This window comes from Pantherophis guttatus, chromosome 12, assembly GCF_059756535.1.
Source record: "Pantherophis guttatus breed Tessera chromosome 12, ASM5975653v1, whole genome shotgun sequence".
In the NCBI taxonomy this organism is placed as follows: Eukaryota; Metazoa; Chordata; class Lepidosauria; order Squamata; family Colubridae; genus Pantherophis; species Pantherophis guttatus.
Window position 1 is genome coordinate 1,348,791 of NC_142074.1, and position 20,351 is coordinate 1,369,141.

At 44.7% G+C, this 20,351-nt stretch overlaps 1 protein-coding gene across 2 annotated transcripts in view; it reads left to right on the top strand.

Annotated features, from left to right (window-relative positions):
• Positions 1–18,713, top strand: part of ATP7A (ATPase copper transporting alpha) — a 38,169-nt gene extending 19,456 nt beyond the window's left edge. For both annotated transcript variants that reach the window (XM_034435150.2, XM_034435149.3), the window contains exons 8-23: positions 32–108; positions 265–490; positions 1,313–1,546; positions 2,552–2,643; positions 3,014–3,141; positions 3,517–3,671; positions 4,013–4,147; positions 5,294–5,488; positions 5,643–5,825; positions 8,259–8,472; positions 11,411–11,557; positions 12,870–13,012; positions 13,248–13,451; positions 13,789–13,906; positions 14,307–14,409; positions 14,984–18,713. In XM_034435150.2, coding sequence (XP_034291041.2) covers positions 32–108; positions 265–490; positions 1,313–1,546; positions 2,552–2,643; positions 3,014–3,141; positions 3,517–3,671; positions 4,013–4,147; positions 5,294–5,488; positions 5,643–5,825; positions 8,259–8,472; positions 11,411–11,557; positions 12,870–13,012; positions 13,248–13,451; positions 13,789–13,906; positions 14,307–14,409; positions 14,984–15,260 — 2,631 coding nt within the window. In that variant the 3' untranslated portion in view covers positions 15,261–18,713. The remainder of the gene's footprint in view (positions 1–31; positions 109–264; positions 491–1,312; positions 1,547–2,551; positions 2,644–3,013; positions 3,142–3,516; positions 3,672–4,012; positions 4,148–5,293; positions 5,489–5,642; positions 5,826–8,258; positions 8,473–11,410; positions 11,558–12,869; positions 13,013–13,247; positions 13,452–13,788; positions 13,907–14,306; positions 14,410–14,983) is intronic.
• The last annotated feature ends 1,638 nt before the right edge of the window (positions 18,714–20,351 follow it).

Sequence of the window (20,351 nt, forward strand, 5' to 3'; positions counted from 1 at the left end):
ATGTACATATTCACATTATGTCTCTTTCCAGAATCTAGGATTTAACGCTACATTGGTAAAGAAAGACCGATCTGCTAGCCACTTAGACCACAAGCAGGAAATAAGGCAGTAAGTTCTTTTTTGTGTTTATTTGTAGCTTTGCACATGTTTCCTGGAACATGGTTCCCCCCCCCCCCAAATAACTATATACTGTCTTTGAAGTTGTACCTAACTTCTTAAGTTATGATGGTTTATTCAATATTACCTTGTCCGCTTATTACTTAGGTGGAAACGGTCCTTCCTTGTAAGCCTCATTTTCTGCATCCCTGTAATGGGGCTCATGATTTACATGATGGTGATGGACAGCCACATGTCGGCCATGTACAAGGCTTCTAACTTGACTCAAGAAGAAATAGAAGCACACCACCCATCAATGTTTCTGGAGCAGCAGATTCTTCCTGGGCTGTCAATTATGAATTTGCTCTCCTTTTTATTGTGTATTCCTGTTCAGGCAAGTAGAAAGAGATGGCAGTCCTCATGTCATGCCCCAACTCCTTTTAGGGTTAGGGTTAAGGATTAATTGCAGTCCTTAATCTTGAAACACTGACAAAGTCTCTTTGGGAGAGGAAAATTCAGATTACTCTTTAGTGCTTAGGTAGAGCATGTGATTGTGTGGATTGTCACCGGAAAGTGCCAAGTGTCCAATAGGCATTGTCCTTTAAAGTTAACATTTGACTCTACTCTTTCATTGCTCCCTCCAAAAGACTAACCTAGAGGCAAACTTCATTTGTTAAAATAGTTTTCCTTTTCTATTCTTTTGGGAAAAAAGTCAAGAGTAATGTTTTTATCTTGACATTTCGAGCATCTCTGTCTACGTTTTTGTTACTGTCAGAATCATTTTCCCTTGACATACAGTGGGAGATTTTGCTTCCTGGTGAAAAACCTCTAGCACCACTAAACAAAATGCCACAATTGTTCTGAATTTTCTTCTGAAACCGAACATTTGTTGGGGGGCAGGTAAAGGAAAGGATGGAAGAAGCAAGGAGAAGATGGAAAATAAGGGTGGCTCTGTTAAATTTTGCCAGTGAGGCAGAGCAGCCGCACAAGAAGAGGTTCCCCTAGAACTCCCTAGTTGCTCTGTCGTGTGGCTCTCGGGAACCTGCTGCCTGCCTGCCAAGTCCAGGGTAGATGGGAGGTGTCTTCTTGAGATGCCCATGCCAAGAGGGAAGCACCTGGGCATTTTCTCCCGAAATTTAGCAATGAGTGAGCAGTTTTGCTCCCTGTTACCTTTGTTTCAGTGTAAATGTGCTACTGACATTTGCTCTTCTTACAGTTCTTCGGAGGCTGGCACTTCTACATTCAAGCCTACAAAGCACTGAAGCATAAAACAGCCAATATGGACGTGCTGATTGTTCTGGCCACGACCATCGCCTTCGTCTACTCCTTTGTAGTTCTTCTGGTTGCAATGGCCGAGCAGGCAGTGGCCAATCCTGTGACTTTCTTTGACACACCTCCAATGCTCTTTGTCTTCATTGCGTTGGGGCGCTGGTTGGAGCACGTGGCTAAGGTCAGGGCAAAAGAGCTTTTCCTCTGGTTCAGGTGGTGGTGGAGAGAAACAATGCTTTCAAATTACCTGCCATGTTCGGTGCTTACCTGTGCTTTCGGTATTATTAAAATTTGGGTGTTATTACAAACATGTGTTTCAATTGAAGGGAATATATGTAACAATAATATAGTATTACACACACACACACACACACAAAATACTAAAACTCACAAAGCTGGCTGCCTCCCTCTCCTGCACCCTTTCTGCCTTGAAGAAGGCCTGGAAGGAGCTCAGTGGCTTTTGTGTGCATTCAAATGACTCCCAATTGGGCTTCCATCAAGCAGGAAGTGAAGGAAAACAAGGGAGGTGAAGGATCAGGCCATCTCCCTGGGTGCCACCTTCTAGGAACTTCAGCCCTCAAATTTGCTCAAGCTGGAGGCCTGCAGCTTAATGAAAGTTTTTTTTTTATCTACTAGTGACTGGCATTAAAGGTACAGGTAAAGGTTCCCTTCGCACATGTGTGCTAGTCATTCCCAACTCCAGGGGGCGGTGCTCATTTCCATTTCAAAGCCGAAGAACCAGCGCTGTCTGAAGATGTCTCCGTGGTCATGTGGCTGGCATGACTCAACGCCAAAGGCGCACGGAACGCTGTTACCTTCCCACCAAAGGTGGTTCCTATTTTTCTACTTGCATTTTTTACGTGCTTTCGAACTGCTAGGTTGGCAGAGGCTGGGACAAGTAACAGAAGCTCAGCCCGTTATGCGGCAGTAGGGATTCAAACCGCCGAACTGCGGACTTTTCAATCGACAAGCTCAGCGTCTTATTTCAAACAAATGTCACACTCCTAAAAACAAATGCTGATGAAAGGAGAGATTATGCTTTCCGTGGAACTTAGATTTTCTCTTTCCTTGCTAGTTTGTGAGGAAACTCTTGTGGTTAAAGACTTTATGCTTAACCTATGATTTTGATGCTTGCAATGCATTTCTATGGTGCTTTGAACGTAAAACACTTTTTAATCTTTTTTAGGGTAAAACATCGGAGGCCCTTGCGAAGTTAATTTCACTACAAGCAACAGAAGCAACTATTGTTACTTTGGGTGCAGATAATATCCTCATGAGGTATTTCCAGTTCTGTGGTGGCTTTTTAATGAAATATTTATATGCTGCAGTGCTTCATCCCCTGTAATTTCCTTGTAGTCTTTACATTTGTATTGCACCACTGCAGGTAACATTCTGCCTATGCTGTTCAGTGTAAATTATAAATATTTGTAAATGAGAGAAGAGTAGCAACCTGACTTGAATTTCATATAAACTCCCCAAAACATAATTTCAGCTGGGGATTTCTTTACATTACTCTAGCCTCCTGCAGATGAAGAAGACTTTGGACAGGAATTTAAAAGAAAAGGGAGTTCTGTTGTGCAGGATTTAACAACCTGAACTGCTACATAACTTCCATCGCTGAGTCTTGACTCTTCTGATTTCTCTGCAGCGAAGAGCAAGTGGATGTTGAGCTAGTTCAGCGGGGTGACATCGTGAAGGTGGTCCCAGGCGGCAAGTTTCCCGTGGATGGCCGAGTGGTTGAAGGACACTCGATGGTAGACGAATCACTTATCACAGGCAAGCCGGAATGGGTTTTCATGGGCCCTAGACCTCCGGGCTGGGGAGAGGGAATTTTTTTTTTTTTTTTAATTTGATTTATATGCCGCCCTTCTCCGGAGACTCAGGGCGGCTTACAATGCGTTAAGCAATAGCCTTCATTCTTTTGTATATTTATACAAAGTCAACTTATTGCCCCCACAACTGGGTCCTCATTTCACCTACCTTTGAAAGGATGGAAGGCTGAGTCAACCTTGAGCCTTGGAGAGATTCGAACCAGCAGAAATTGCAGGCAGCTGTGTTAATAACAGGGTGCACTAAACCACTGTACTACCAAGGCTCTTGTCAAATTGTCAAAGAGCGGCCTCTATTTTGTTTTGTTTCTGATCTATATAGGTGAAGCAATGCCGGTGATGAAAAAACCTGGAAGTTCAGTCATAGCAGGTTCGATTAATCAGAATGGATCCCTGTTGATCTCGGCAACCCATGTTGGGTCTGACACTACCCTCTGCCAGATCGTAAAGCTTGTGGAAGAAGCTCAGACATCAAAGGTATTTAGACGAACACCTTTAGGTTTCTCTCCTGTCTGACGGCCGTGATTCTAGACAGCAAGTGGGTAGCTTAAAGTTATTTGCAGTATATGGCTATGGAACATGCCAAACTGGTCTATGCAGTGAGATTTCAGCAAAATTCTGTGTCTCTCTCTTTTTTTTTTTTTTTGGCCCTGCCAATAATTATAGCATCAGCAAAGTATGAGTTAAATACCCTTTCTCACTAAAAATCATGTATGTTATTTATTACAAATCTGCAGGCTAAAACCCAAACCAGCTCAGCCTCAAAAAAGACTTCTAGAATTAATGTTGCTTCTTTTTCTCTCTTTCCCTTGCTTTAGGCACCAATTCAGCAGTTCGCTGACAAACTGAGTGGCTATTTTGTTCCTTTCATTGTTGGTGTTTCTGTGATTACACTTCTTGCTTGGATTGTGATTGGCTTTGTCAATTTTCAAGTGGTAGAAACCTATTTTCTTGTAAGTTTCTTTCCTTTTGTTTTTAATTTTTGTAAAGCAATGGCCTGCAAAATCTAATTAACCAAAAGATTTCCTTTTTTGCTATTGTTCATATTCTCTATATTATGTATGATAGATTAATTTGAATTTAAATAGCAAAAAAAAAGGAAATACGATTCAGATGCTTAGTTCATAGAGTGGTGTTTTTAAAATGTTGCTTTGCCTGCATTACTTACATTTACATTTTTGCTGATTTTTGCCCAATATTTAAATGTGATTTATGATTATCTTCTAAATGCTAATAATCGCTAATAAAGATCCCTGAAGATGTGGCTGGAAAACACCACGCTTAAAATGAGTCAAGAAGAAAATGATCTGTGCTTGCACAAAGGAACTCTTTATTTTATAGGTCTCAGAGCGGGAAAGGGCCCTTTTGACTATCAGTTGATCACCTGCTTAATGAAGAATAAATTGTATACAGAGGCAATGCAAACTCACACTTTCTGTGATATATTTTAATGCTGGATCACAATGTTTAGTTGTATTCATGGTGATTATTGATATGCTTACTATTGTACCTTCCTTTATGCAGCCTTTGGAAGTTGCAGCAGGAGGTTGAAATGTATTCTTTGAATGTTTCTCTTTGCTGACATTCGGTGTCTGACTCCAGTCTGATAATTTAGTGGCCACATTGGTCCTCATAGGCCTTTGCTGTAGGGGAGGTAGCAGAGTCCTGAAAGTCTTATCAGAATTTTCCTCTGCCACATCTTCTACTGGACAAAATCAAGGCAGAGTTATTTTGAGTTTGTTTCCCACATTTTCCTCTTTCTGTGTTGCTGTTACTTCTCCCTTTACTGTTTCATAACCTTCTACCCCCTCCCCATGACAAGAACTGCATTCTTTCACACATACACAGATGATATGTAAAATCAAGACATTAGATTCACACTTCACACAAATGTGTGGTCAATTGAATAAATTACAGTTGTCTGGGTTAATGCAAAATGCTAAACTATACACCCTATTTTATATGCCACAACTGATGAGTTCCCATATTATATTACTTTGAAGCCAAAGAAACCACATTTAAGGCAGCACGTGACCTCATCAAACTGTGACTTTCTTTAAAATAAGTGCCCATCCAGTCGTCTCTCTGTGTGCCAACAGGGCTATAATAAGAGCATTTCCAAAGCAGAGGTCGTGATCCGCTTTGCTTTTCAAGCCTCCATCACCGTGCTGTGTATTGCCTGCCCTTGTTCCTTGGGATTAGCAACTCCAACTGCTGTGATGGTGGGAACTGGCGTAGGAGCCCAAAATGGCATCTTGATCAAAGGCGGAGAACCGCTGGAGATGGCACACAAGGTGAGAAAATGGAATGTCCTTTTTGGTTGAGTGGCAGAGGCAAAAAGATCTCACCTCTTACCTTTGTCCAAGAATGTTATGAATCCTCCCCACAGACTATTTGCTGCTGTTTACAACTCTAAAGTTCTGTGGATATTCTGTGGGTGTTTTGCAGGTAAAAGTTGTGATGTTTGATAAAACAGGAACCATCACCCATGGAACTCCAGTGGTGATGCAGATGAAGATGCTAGTGGAGAGTAACCGGATACCACGCAAGAAAGTCTTGGCCCTGGTGGGAACAGCGGAGAGCCACAGTGAGCACCCTTTAGGAGCAGCAATCACAAAATACTGCAAACAGGTAGAAGAGCAGATCGTAGAACGTAGAATCCTAGGGCTGGAAGGGAACTCGGGGGGTCTTCTGGGCCAACCCCCTGCTTAAGGCAGGCGACCTGATACCATCTCGGTCGAATGGTTGCCCAGTCTGTTTTTGAAAACCTCCAGTGATGGAACCTTCACAACTCTGGGAGTCAAGTCTTCTATTCATTCATTGTTCTCACTGTCAGAAAATTTTTCCTTAGTTCTAGGTTGAATCTCTCTTTAATGGATTTCCACCCATTCCTTCTTGTCCTGCCCTCCGGTCCTTTGGAGAACAGGTCACCCCCTTCGTCTCTGTCAGAAGCCCCTCAAGTCCTGAAAGACAGTTATCACGTCCCATCTAATCCTTCTCTTTGCCGCTAGAGATACCTACCTAGGTCCTCAAGCATTTGTCATATGATTTAGCCTTCAGATCCTTTATCTCTTTTGTTGGGTCTGTTTCTTTTGAAAATTGATTATTTATTTATAAGAAATTTTCCATGGCCACCCAACTCACTTTCAGCGACATGGGTAGCGTACAGAGATAAAAGCCCAATATAAAAAACAATAAAAAGCAATCCTCCCCCCCCCCAAAAAAATCTGACAACAATAATCAGTCAATCAAACAAACCCCTTGATGGGCTCCATCCCACTCTGGGTTCCTCAAGCCCATTGGCAAAATCAGGGCTTCAAAAGAGTGTCAAAGTTGGGAGCAGTCTAATTTCTTCAGGGATGAGAGTCATGGCCCCATCGGAGCCCAGTTCAGAGGAGAAGGAGGGGCAGTTGGAACTAAGAGGCATCTGCCGGGGATGGCTCGAATCCCTTGGCATATCTAGAGAGGCCGGGGAGTGAGGATGATGCTGTCCCAGGCCCCTTAGGCATTGGGGGAGGTGGTCGATTGAATGGAGAGCTACCTGCCCTCAAAGACACGGGAGGATCGGTTGCTGACTGGCAGTGCTGCTGAGAGGCAGCAGATCCCCTCTGAGGAGGAACAGCTGCCTCCCCCGGCACAGAGAGCAGAGCGTAGGCAAGCCCAGAGAAGGGCTGCAAGACTGCTGGGAAGGAGGTCGCCCCAACCCTTCTCATAAGGAGGGACTTAAGGAGAAGCCGTGGGGAGTTAGTCTTGGCCAGGCACAATTGTTTGTTTTGGCTTACACTAATTCTTCATAACCCTTTGATACGGATTTCAGGCCCTTACTGGTATCTCTCTTCCCAACATGGAAGATGAGAAAGGGATAATAATCAGTGGGGTTGATGAATTGCGTAAGCCTTTCTGTTACATATTTGCACCCGGGAGGCAACCTTGATATAGATTGTCCGGTCTACAGATTGCTGATTCTCTTCCTCTGAGAAGTGAGTCACCAATCAGCCCCACGTTCTTTTTTCTCTTTGGGGAACTCAGTGGACTCTTCCTCTTTGTGACCCTCTGAGCCACTTTTCTTCCTATTACGGAGCACTTGATGAAGAGCTGACTGCAGCTGTCTGTGTCTCTCTTCCAGGGGAGGATATGAAGTGGCGCGGACAGTCTTCTTGAGGTTTTTTTTGTTTTTGTTTTTGTTTTGTCCTCTGAGTGACAAGATGCCATTGGTCTTCCTTTAGGGTTTCATTTTTCCTTGTAGTTGTTTCTTCTTTGCTGCATTTAGTTTGAATACAGAGTTTCCGAATAATTCCTCAATCTCACAGATGAAAGTAAGAGTGGCTAGACATGCCTTTTAAATCGGTGGTCCCCAAACTTTGTGGCTTGGCAGTCTGGCTGGGGGGGTGGTGGTAGAGAGGAGAACTGGGCCACACGAGCAACGGGCTGGCGTGCATGGCATACGACTGGCGTACCAGTCTGCACTCACACAAGTTGAGCTGTGCGCGCTCCAGCCAGCCATTTGCATGGCCTAATTCGGCCTGGGGGTTGGGGACCCTTTCTCTAAACCTTCCACTATCTCCTTTAGCAATCCAACGAGTTTGCTACTAAAGTATTCAGATACTTGGGGCATATAATTCAAAATTGCCTGCAGATGTCCCTCTTGGAGGTCTTCATTCCTCATGTCCTCCAGATTTGGGAAGACTTATTATTGCTTCAAGCACCCCTATATTTTATTCCCACATCTTACATTGGAGCCGTGGTGGTGCAGTGGTTAGAATGCAGTATTGCGGGCTAATTCTGCTGACTGCCAACTGTCGGCAGTTCGAGCCTCACCAGCTCAAGGTTGACTCAGCCTTCCATCCTTCTGAGGTGGGTAAAATGAGGGCCCAGATTGTGGGGGGCAAGAGGCTGACTCTGTAAACCACCTAGAGAAGGCTGTAAAGCCCTGTGAAGCGGTATATAAGTCTTAAGTGCTATTGCTAGTGCTATGGGGTTCTGGATGTGGAACTCTTGTTTCAGATGATGGTCCTGGTTTTGCCCAGGTGAGCTTATTGTTATGTGGCCCTTTCGTTTCTCTAGGAATTGGATGCAGATATCCTTGGGACATGCACTGATTTCCAGGTGGTGCCCGGCTGTGGTATTAGCTGTAAAGTTACCAATATTGAAGCCTTACTTCGCAGCAAGAGTGAAACTGTGGAAGAGACCAATGTCAGGAACGCTGCCCTAGTGAGCATGGAGGAGAAGGCTGAGCCCCTCATGCAGCCAGCTTTGATCATCAATGAGCAGGTGCCAGGTGAGTCCACGTGTGACATGCGTGTCTGGTAAATGGGAGCTTGTGTTCCTGGCAAGGATTTGGCTTCTGGAGAGAGGAAGGGGCCCCAAAACCAACAAGTTCCGTTTTCTGGATTGGCCTTGTAAGACAGCTGTGTGGTAACGCTTCCTCATTCATTCTGTGTTAATTCACAGCCAAACCCAACCATGTGAATAAAATGTTCCTTTGTTGCCCCAACTGGAAGCTGCCTAGTGGGCAGGGATTTATACTGCTTCAGAGATTCTGCTTTCCAGTTGGCACACGGACAGTACATTACGATGCCCATGAAATAGCCTGCTTTATGTAATTGGAGTACAAGAGTTGAAGGGATCCTTTTGTGTGTGTGTGTGGGTGGGGGTGTTTGACCGTCCAATTTGAAGACCCAGAAAGCAAAGGACAGTTGGGCAGGATTATCTTGTAGCTTTCCCTGGGCTTTACTGACTCACATGTTCTGAGAATGGGATTTGCTTTGGGCTTTATTTTCCAATTCTCATGTAGAAAAAGATTACTCCTAGGCAGAACTGAAAGTAAGGTGTGTTCAGCCCTGTGGCAAAGGGGAGAAATGCACAATCCCCAGGCCCACGGGGGCTCTTTTTTCGAATTTTAAATGATGATCCAGGCCAGGGGTCACCAACCTTTCGGACCTCAGGGACCACTAAATTCATAATTTTAAATCCCGCAGACCACTAATATGATCTGCCTAATGACCGGCTGGGTGGGCATGGCCAGGTGGTCATGTGACTGGGTGGATGTGGCTAATTCAGTGTCACTCATGTTGAGGGGTGCCTCGCCAGCCTCTACTCACCCCTCTCCTGCCAGCCACTCCTTGCCTCCCCACCAGGGCTCTTTAGGGCCCCAACAGGAAGCAGTTGCTGGAGCTAAGCAGCCACCATGAGAAAGAGTTGGCAAAACAGCTCAATTCTCCTTCCCTGACTGAGAAGGAGGCTCAGCAGAACCACCTCACTGAGGACTAGGAGCATAGGCTTTCCAAGCAGAGGGAAGACCTGTGGGAGTGCAAGGCCAGGTACTGGTGCCTGGAGGCTCAGCGGGCTGAGATGGTCAGCCAGTTCCAGGCCATGATGCACTCCCAGTGGAACGAGGCCCTCCGGCTCTTTGCCACCAGCGGTGCTTCCCTCCAGCCTTCGCCCAAAGCCCAGCACCAGGAGGCCAAAGCAGACCCCCAAGTCGGAATTTCTGCCCCCCCCTCCGACCCACACAAAAAGACCCTGAAGGGGGAGACCCTCTGCAGCAACACAAGCATTCATTGCAGGCATCCGGCCCAGGGGCCGTAGTTTGAGGACCCCTCATTTAGTGCAATATTAAAAATGCAAATAATTTTTCTGCGGACCACCAAAATTTTCTCGTGGACCCCCAGTTGGTGACTGCTGATCCAGGCTATTGTCTTCCTTACCACCTTTCTAAGACTAGTTTATTCTGTGACTGTTGAAGCAGATGCGGTTGGCTTTGCACAGTGGGATGTTCAGTAGCTTCCAGGGGCTTTCATTTCATTCTGCAGATGGGAAGGGCGGCTGCTTTTTCTGGAAGACAGGGAAGTTCACATACATGGAAACGTAATTAGGCATAAGATGGCATCAGTCCAACCAGAGACACGTTGATTTTTGTTTTTATTCACTGGCTCTAAGCATATTTATGGACAATCATGTGCTCAGGTAGTTCTGGTCTCATTCATTCCTTAGCGAGAAAGGAATAAAGATTCTTAAAAACTTTCCATTCGTGAGCAGGGCCGTTTATTATTTAATAAATATCAGTAGGAGTTTGGTAGCATCTTTTCCAATTAACATATTATTTAAAAAGCAGAAACTTTTGTGAGCTGCAGCTTCCTTGATTAGATAGAATAATTAGACTGATGTACGGGTTAAATGATGATGAGATAGGGAGTAGAAAGGAAGAAAATGGTTCAGTGATGAAGATTCAGGATGCATGTGAGACTTTATCAATTAACTATTGTATAAAGAGATTTCCTAAGATAGCGCAGTGTACATGAGTTCAGCAACCTCTCCCTCAATTATTAATGCTTCTTCCCCCCCCCCCCCAATAATGGGATCTTTGAGCTCTGCTATGGGGTGTCCTGAGAGATTTATTTATTTATTTATTTGTTTAAATTTCTATACCGCCCTTCTCCAATGTAGGACTCAGATTGAAATGCCCCGATGCTACTTTGTCCTTGTTTTGAAACCTTGTTTTGATGACTATTATTCCTTTTGTGCATCTGTTGTGAGGTATACCTTATGAACATCAGTAGTACCTGTGAGACAGATCTAGGGGTCCTCATGGTCCACCCCTGTATGGGAGCCGGCGGTGTGCTACAGTTTTCCAAAAGAGCCAATGCAGTCTTAGATTGCATTAACAGAAGGACAGCATCAAGATCACAAGAAGTGAGAGTACTTCTGCATACTGTGCTAGTAAGGCTACACCTGGCACATTGCAGCCAGTTCTGGCCACCACAATGCAAAAAAGATTCTGAGACCCGAGAAAGAGTGCAGACAAGAGCAACAAAGAGGATTAGGGGCCTGGAGGCTACACTGTACCATGGGTAGCTAAGGGGACTAGGTATGTTTTGCCTGATGATTTATCCTCCAAAGCATCTGAGGATACAACAAAAAGCTGCGGTGGAAGCTACTCAGAGAGGGTTCCAACCTGGAACTGAGGGGAATCTCCCTAACAGGGAGGACCGCTAGTCAATGGAACCGATTGCCTTCCAGGCTTGTAGGAGCGCCAATATTGGACAACCATTAGTCCAGGATGGAAAAAGGACTGATTCTAAATCCCATATCTTTGAATAACGTTCATTAGCCTGAAAGGGTGCAACATACTTCAGATTTTTGGCTGCCCTTCACGAACACTGTTCTTAGTGTTAAATTGATCCTCTTTTTTTGGATAATGGAAGTTTTCCTTTCAGACACATGGACGTCGCACAAATATTCTGTCCTCATTGGAAACCGAGAGTGGATGTCTAGGAACGGCCTTCTTCTCAGAAGTGATATTGACGAAGCCATGACGGAGCACGAACGCCGAGGCCGCACAGCAGTTCTTATAGCTGTGGATGGTAAGTTTGAGGATCGGGATATTCAGTATTTTAGTTGGAAAAGGCCGAAAGGACATGTAACCGGATGTGTTGAAACAGTTGGGCAGGATAGAAATGTTCATTGATTTTATTGACAAAATTATTATTGCCAGAGATGCACCTCATAACAATTCTAAATAATGAATAAAACTCCAGAGAATTTCTGAATGTCTATTTAGGTGTGTTTATTGCATTTACAATAAACATAAATGCACAATCATTTGGCAGTCTAAACTTAGTTAACCATTGTCATTGACTATTTCTCTCTTAATTACTGCAAATATATATACTATCCAATAGTCTTGCCTTCAAATATTCAACAAAGTTGTTTCAATACCAGATGGTCAGCAAATAAATTTAATAAATAAATAAGTAAATTTATTCTTACTAAACTCTTTTAGAAATAATAAAATATTCTGTTTGTTTCATTGGAATTTCAATGAAATTCAATTTCATATGTTGGCCTAAATTGAATGCCACAATGAACCAGGGTTAAGCTTAGCTTGGATTCTTGCTTCCATTTGCTTAAACAAATGTGGGTTTATTCTCTGTGAAGGGGTATCATGATGTGCAAATTGCGCCCTCCCTGGACATATTTTCCCGTGAATGTATATTTCTAAAGACTGATTTTATGGATGTGTGATTTTTCACATTTTTCCTGCAATAAAAAGCTGAAATAATTATTAAGTTTGACACATTTATTTTGCCTAAAAATGAGAAATCTCCCCCCCGCCTCTTGATTCTTCACTGCTGCCCCTGTCTCAGCCCATTTGTGGATCTGTGGACCTTGTTTCAGTATTTACAATTGCAAAAAGAGTGAAGTAACCCTTGAGCCTCCCTTGGCATCTTGACTGGTTCTGGGGCCTGAAGCAAGACTAACCAAGACTTTTTTGTCTCTTAATCCTAACCACATATTTGACTTTAAGTAATTTTGGTTCCTGGAAATCCTTCATATGCTTCATATAAGTGCAAATCATTCATATAAATGCAACAAGATATATTTTTAAAATTTATGATCTTCCAATGCACCTTTGTTGCTACTTTGTCAGGCCGTTGTTTGTAGTCAGCCTGTGTGATCTTGTAGCAACCAACCAAGTGGACAATTTTTGTACTCTTTAAGCTTATAGGCTGCCTGACTCAAAAATTGTGGTTAGATCACAGCAATCAACACACTGATTGTTTTATTGTAATTTACCAATATAAGATAAAAACACGACTAAGTCGGTTTAGGCAGGAACATAAGGGAAAAGTAGGTCTTTTCTGGAGGCATCATGGGAACATGTTTGTCTCCTAGGGGAGTTGTGTGGCCTGGTAGCCATTGCTGACACCGTGAAGCCCGAAGCGGATCTTGCTGTGCGGACTCTGAAGGGGATGGGTTTGGAGGTGGTTCTGATGACGGGGGACAATGGCAAAACCGCCAGGTCGATTGCTTCTCAGGTAAGCTCCTGGATTCCTGAGGGTTTCCTGGACGCCTCCAAGGCTTCACCATGCAGTCGGTTTATGGCATATTTTCATTTAACGTATCTTGGTGCCCTCACTGGTGACTGGAGATAGGCCTTGGGAAGACCAGAGCCTCTTGAAAGGGGACCTTGGCTCAACCTGATTCTGGAGCCCGGTGCTGCCCCGGTGTCCGTCCTTTGGGGTTTTTCAGCCTTCTCTCTTTTGCTTTTAGGTTGGCATCACAAAAGTATTTGCTGAGGTGCTCCCCTCCCACAAAGTTGCCAAAGTGAGGCAACTGCAGGAAGAAGGGAAACGGGTGGCTATGGTGGGCGATGGCATCAATGATTCCCCAGCCCTGGCCATGGCTAATGTTGGCATTGCCATCGGCACAGGCACAGACGTGGCTATAGAAGCAGCTGACGTGGTTTTGATCAGGGTAAGTTGTGCTGTGGAGGGGAAGACTCTGCCATCGATTTGTGCATTTCCTTTCTGGAATTGAGAGGAAAAGCTACGGGGGAATCCGAGGGGCTTGAACTCAAGCTCTGCTTGGTGGAAGGGGCCCAGTAGGACTCCTTCAGGGAAGGGGCGTTATGGGTTGTCCAGCCTGCCCCCTACGTTCTTTGATCATATGTGCACTTTCTAAAATGGTCCAATGGTGTTGAGTTAGCTGAGGTCCAGAAAGGGATGCAGCTTCATTAAGTCACCAGGAATCTAAAGCGTTGATAGATAGAATTAATCCTGTTAAGTAATTTCTGAAACAACATATTTTGCAGAATGATTTGCTGGATGTGGTGGCAAGCATAGATTTATCACGGAAAACTGTTAGAAGGATACGGATCAACTTTGTCTTTGCTCTCATATACAATCTTATTGGTATTCCTGTCGCTGCAGGTATGTAACATTTCTGGGTGCTGCGTGGTGTCCTCCACAAAAGGTCTCTAAATTTATGTGCACAGAGCTAATCGGTAAAGCAAAAAGCTGCAGGAAATGATACCTGAGAAAAGAAGCATTAAGAGGGACATCAAATTCCAGAGTTTCCTCCCCTTTTGCTTCAGTTAGTTTAGGGAGAGAAAGGAGGAATTCTTGAGTTTAGTCAGACATAATAAATTTGGGGTAAGAAATTTCTTCTGTGCAAGTGGCTTCCTAAATCCCCTCTTTTCAATTTGGGTTCTAGTTTCTCCCCTACCTCTCCCCCCCCCCCCCCAGTGACAGGAAGTAGTTGTGAAAATGCTTCCCGCTCCGTGTCTTTGAGTTTCGGCGCTCCTTTGAACTCTGGCGTGCTTGGCCCTAGGTGTCTTCCTGCCGATTGGTTTGGTTCTGCAGCCTTGGATGGGCTCTGCAGCGATGGCGGCCTCCTCTGTGTCCGTTGTGTTGTCTTCTCTGCTGCTAAAACTGTGAGTAGCTGTGAGCACCACCGGGTGCCTTGTGCAGGAGAAAGGGAGGGTGAGGGGTTCCTTCTTTGGGGATCTCTGTGAGCGAAAGGCCACCCAGGGCCTGGCCTTTCGCTAAATGAGGAGGAGAAGCCAGGATCTTTGTAGTTGCTGGCCTTCCTCGTGGGCCACATCCTGTCGTGAGAGGGCTGGATGTGGAGGATGGGGAAGTTGCTCTCTGGATGGGCGCTGGTGGGTGGATGAAAGCGGAGCTTTAGGAGGAGCTGAATGCAAAACCACGCAAAGCAGCCTCGGATCAGAAGAGGCCTTCTCCTGGGGGGGGGGGGAACCATGCTCCCTTCACAGTGCGCTGGGCAAGGAAGGCTTGTAATAATGTCATATTAAACAAAAGGCTTAGTAAACGATATGCTTAAAGCAGGTAGGAAAATGTTTTGAGGCTACAAAGCCATAGCCAGAGAAAGTGCCAGAAAGGTCAGCCTCACACATGGGGCTCCCGGGGCTGTAAGGTCTGGCTCTGCAGTCCCTGGCTCGAGTTTTCATGAAACCACCCACCAATCTGACCTGTGTTCCCCTTTAGTTATAAGAAGCCCACCTGCGAGAAGTATGAGCGCCATGCCCGCACCCAGGTGAGGTGCAAGAGCGCGTCAGAAATCAGTGTCCATATTGGGATCGACGATGTTGGACCAGGGTCTCCGAAACTGAGCCTCATGGACCGAATTATCCACTACAGTCAAGCCTCCATCAGCTCCCTCTTCTCCGACAAGCACTCCCTCAGCAACATTGCCCTGAGCGAGCCCGACAAGCATTCGCTTCTGGTTGGGGATTCCCGGGAGGAAGACGACACGACCGTCTGAAGAGGTGGAGCAGGGCCAAGGGGTCGACTCCCCCCAGGGAGATCAGCGTGTTCTACACTGTTTGCCCCTCTTAGCAGCCAGAACGGGACAAAAGATTCCAAAATGGAGCAGAACCCGGAGCTACAATACTGAGTTGCTTTTCAAGTTGATTTCTTGGGGAAGAAGCCAAAATAAGGATATCTTCTGGCTGCTACCAGCAGGTCTTGATGTTATTTCCCCATTTGCCAAAGAAGCGTGCCTTACTTCTACTCCACCCAAGCAGAGGCATTCTCAGGAAAGGCCACATCTGGAGCTGGGAAAGAGAAAAAGCAGAGCGGTCCTTCTTGGCCAACCCTGGACCGGACCCTCCTCCTCCTGAGGGCCCTGGTCCTCCATCTCGTCTGTCCCGCCCTCACTTGTAGCTTGTGAGGAATGCCGGAACAGACTCTGGTGGTCAGCAGGAATCAAAGCTGTGCCACCCCTTTACACTCCTCAAGTTTCTCCCCTTCTTGTTTTGTGTGGGAGTCCAGCAAAACCAGCTCTTCCTTTTTCCTCTGAACATCATCCAGACCCCTAAAGACCTGAGATTGCCACTTGCCTCCCTGTTGTGCTCATGGGTTTCTATCATGTTAGCTGAGAGGGTCCAGAGGCAGGGGGCTCTTGCACCCTCCTCCCTCCAACAGCTGCCTTCAAAGGACAAGATTTGGCTTGATTGCAAACAGCTGCCTGGAGAACAAAATGGGCCTTGCAGATGCCTTGTTGCTTTCCTAATTTTGAATTAGTGAGAATTGCAAGAATTAGCCCTGAAAGATCAGGGCTTTTTACTTGATCATGGACTTGTCTTCATTTAAAGTGGTGAGATACACCTATCAGGATCAAAGTTCATGAAAAAAACAGTTTACTTAATTTTCAGTTCGGTTTAAGTCACCCAATTTAGGCATTTTAATACCCCTTTGGAATACCCAGATGGAGAAACAGCGCCCAAGCCACAGCTTTTCAAAATCCTTCCTCCTCTTTTAGCCCTCTGGGAGTGGCCTCTGGGAAAAAAGGGGGTGGGGGGCTCAGAAAATGGCAGGGATTGTGTTGACAATACACAAAGAAAGAACTGCAAACTTCTTCATAGCTTAGTGAAAATCCACTTCCAGGGCTGCCTTGCACTATTTATTTATCTTTCCTGGGAGTTGCACACAAAAACCATCCTCCGTGCCCCGTTGCGTCCACTAAGGGCTCCAAGAGAGGGTGGGAAGGAAGATTGTGTCCAGGGAGAATTAGACATTTCCTCCCTTCCCGAGCCTGCTGGAAGCGAGTTTTCGCAATCCAGGCCCTGATTCTGCTCTTAGCTGATCAGGTTGTTAGGAAACGGGGCTCCTGCCTGGCGTACCCCTGCCCAAGAGGGCCCTTTCCGGATGGCTGTGGATTGTGGCTCCCGATATCCGCAGCTTTTCTCCTCCTCCTTGCTGGCCAAACCCTCAGAGCGAGAGGGCCCCATGACAGGAGCAGCCCTCAGCTGGCCCAGGCTGTGGGGGAAGAGCAGCATGGATGCTTTTGGGACGGAACAAAGTTTGGGCTTTTTAAATGTATATAAAAAATCCTGTTCACGGAGCGGGGCATGTTATTATATATTAATGTAAGTAGTAATATGCCTCAACGTAGTCAGGTGAATAGTATGACATAGTATGAAAACTGCAAATTCACCTGGTGAATTGAATTCCGTTGTTTCATCCCTTTTTTTTCTCAATCTCTCTTCTCCTCCAGTTCTCTGCCGTCTTGCCATGCCTTGGTAAGGCGGTTATTGGTTATTCCTGTTTGTGAATAAGGCTTTATACTTGACTTTGTTTCAAAGAACCAAAAGTTGCTTCTTTGCTTTGAATGTGCAATGTTCATCCCAAAATGTAAAGTCCCTTTCCTGCCTCAAGCACACCTGTTTATCAGGATTCTTAAATGATCAGATGTCAGCCAAACAGCTTCAAAAGCAGATTTTAGAACAAGCTTTGCATTTCCTTTATATGTATTTATTTTGGTTATTTGCTTCTGCTAGCTCCATGTATTTGAAACATGTTTTTCTGATTTATTTAAATTATTAGACAAAGTGTATATGCAGCCATATATGCAAGTCAGGATTTCCTTCCCGTTTTTTATCTGGCTTTTAAAAAGTCCCTTCTCTTTCCCTTCCCAGCTGGTGTCCACTTCTTTTAAAATACTGCGCATCCGTATCTCCCTTTGGTCTCCACCTGTAGGCATTTCAGGCAGGACCTTTTTTTTAAAAAAAAATTAATGCTGAAGAAGTGCTTCAGGGAGGCCGGGGTTAGCGATGGCGCTTTTAATGTCCTTTAGCCTCTTAGATCTTCCAAGGCAGCCTCCAGCCTCTTAAAATGCACCGGATTTGCTTCCCATCGTTCCTGGTTCCTGACATCGTCATCTGCAGCATGGCTGGTTATAATGCAAGCTGCAGTCCAAGCATTTTTGCAGGCTCCCCAAGTCACAAAAGGGGGGATGCTTCCAGAGCAGACTTCTCGCTCCAGCCATCATTCAGACCAAAATTTTGGTCATAAGTAATGACAGTCGTAAATTGAGGCACCCATATGACCTAACCCACTTTTTCACTTGTTTTTAAAGCAGTGATTGAGGGAGTCACATGAATCCATTCTCCTGAATGGACATTTTCCCAAAAAACATTGCAAATTGCAGTCACATGACCATCAGAAACTTCAGCCAGTTGGTTGCCAAGCACCCAAAATGAAGTCATTTGACGGTGGGTGGGTGGGTGGGTGGGTGGGGTGTCTGACATTTTATGACAGCTGGTAGTGCTTTACAGTTGTAAGTCTTACTGGTCACAAGCCAAGGATTACCTGTATATCTTATGCAAACATACTTCAGTGCATCCAAAATTAAAATAATGCAGAATTGGTTTTATTGCATTTATGATGGGGATTTCTGAAGATTTTTATGTCTGTTCTGCATATTCCATGGTGGCAGACATTTTACCTGCTGCTGCTCCTCCCAGTCTTGTTAAGGAGGCCCATCGGAGACAGACACCGTTGGCCAAACGTTTTGGGTAAATTGAGAAAACAGCCAAGAGTCATTCTTCAGAGCCCTTGTGGTGATCAGAATTATCCTTCACAAATGAAGGCAAATGCCTTTCCCTTTTTCTCCACTCTGAAAAATTAACTGCGTGGGGTTGTTTTCTAAAAAAGCTAGAACTGTTTTTGCCTCTTTGCTTCCTGCAGTCAAAAGCTGAAGTCCCAGATCTGCTGATTCCATTTTCAGGAACCAGTCCAAGGTCGTTGAAAGAAAGCTAAAAAGAACTTTAAGCAATCGTGTGCAATATTAGTTTATGTGGAGCATATGTCATGGTCTTCTCAAGAATGTGCCTTCACTTCTATAAATGTTATTATGCTGGAACATTAAATGATGTGTTAAATTTTTCTTTTAATGATACTTTCTGCTTAGAAAAATATATTGTAGCTAAATATTCTCTTCCGTCAGAATTATTTATTGCATTCTTGAACATCGTCTCCTTTCATAAAATAAAGGAGGATTGAAAATCAGAGTGTCCAGTGATCTGCCCACCCAAGCTCCTGGTTGAAGTACTTCGGGCAAAAGAGCGGGCACTGCAAAGGCGGAATGGCTCACGGTTACATAGTAAGGAAATCTCACCTGGAGCAATTGGGTGAAATAGGCTTCCATATTCATTTCAACCCCCTTCTTTCTGGTTTTATCTCGAGCAGCTCTGAACAATTCTGCCTCTTCTCCATTACAGCCCTTCAGGTTATCAGGAGCCACGGTGGCGCAGTGGTTAGAGTGCAGTACTGCAGACTACTTATGCTGACTGCGGCTGCCTGCAATTTGGCAGTTCGAATCTCACCAGGCTCAAGGTTGACTCAGCCTTCCATCCTTCCGAGGTTGGTAAAATGAGCACCCGGATTGTTGGGGAAAAGAGGCTGACTCTGTAAACCGCTTAGAGGGGGCTGTAAAAGTACCGTGAAGTGGTATATAAGTCTAAGTGCTATCATGTCTCCCCAAAGTATTAAGAAAAGGTTGAGCATGTCCAATGCCTCCGACTTGTGGAGGGCCACAAATTCTCCACCAGAAAGACACACACACACACACACACACACACACACCCAAATGTCCTAATAGGCTTCTTATCTCTTGTATAGAGACCCAACAATGCAGAAATATTGCTCAAGAAAAGAAATATCAATATTTCAGGTTTCTGGCCATCTTTATCAAAATCAGCTCATACCTATAGATGGCCCTTGGTGAACAATAGTAATTGGTACAGGAACTCCATTGTTAAGTGATGCAATCTGAAGGTTGTTCCACCTTATCTATTTAGTTTTTTTCTCAGAATAGCACCAATATTGAATAACACCAATATTGCTAATACTTTTCCACTCAAAGGTATAGGAAGTGCAACCTGGAGTTTCCTTGCAAGCAAGAACTGGATGTTCTGGGAACTGACATCTCCGTGCACCAGAAAGCTTGCTGTTTGAGGAAAGCCATTCCGTCTTGTATCACTTGCACATAACGATTTGTCCAATGTTATTAAACACTTACTATTCACATAGCTGCATTTCTTAAAGGAGCAGAACACAGTTTGTCAGAGACCAGGTTAATGCATCGTGAAATTATAGTATGGTTTAGTTTCCATACTGTGTCTTGTGAGCCCAGCTATTATGCTTTTTAAACAATTGCACTGAGCCATAAAAAAGTACAAGTCCAGCCAACTGTGGCTTAATGAAGAAAATATTATTTGGAAAGCTCTTAAGTTTTCCATTCTAAACCGATACATTCCAAGTTAATATACTGTATACTGATAAAGGGGCAATCACGATTTCAACGCAGTCAGTCCCTCTGAAGTGGTTTCTTCTCTGCTTGACGATAGTCTCACATTTAGGTCGCAGGATACTTGCAAGACTGAGAGTAGGACCGGCTCACTTTATTCCACAGGTGGCAAGTAAGGCTCTTGCTGGTGTGGTCAGCAACACTTAATGGTCCAGTCCATCCAGGCTTCCCAGTACACAAACAGGGAAGGGAGAAGACTGAAAGAACTGTTTCGGTGGTTTAAGAATACATGAGGCTTATTTAGGCCAAACTCCTGGCCTCCTG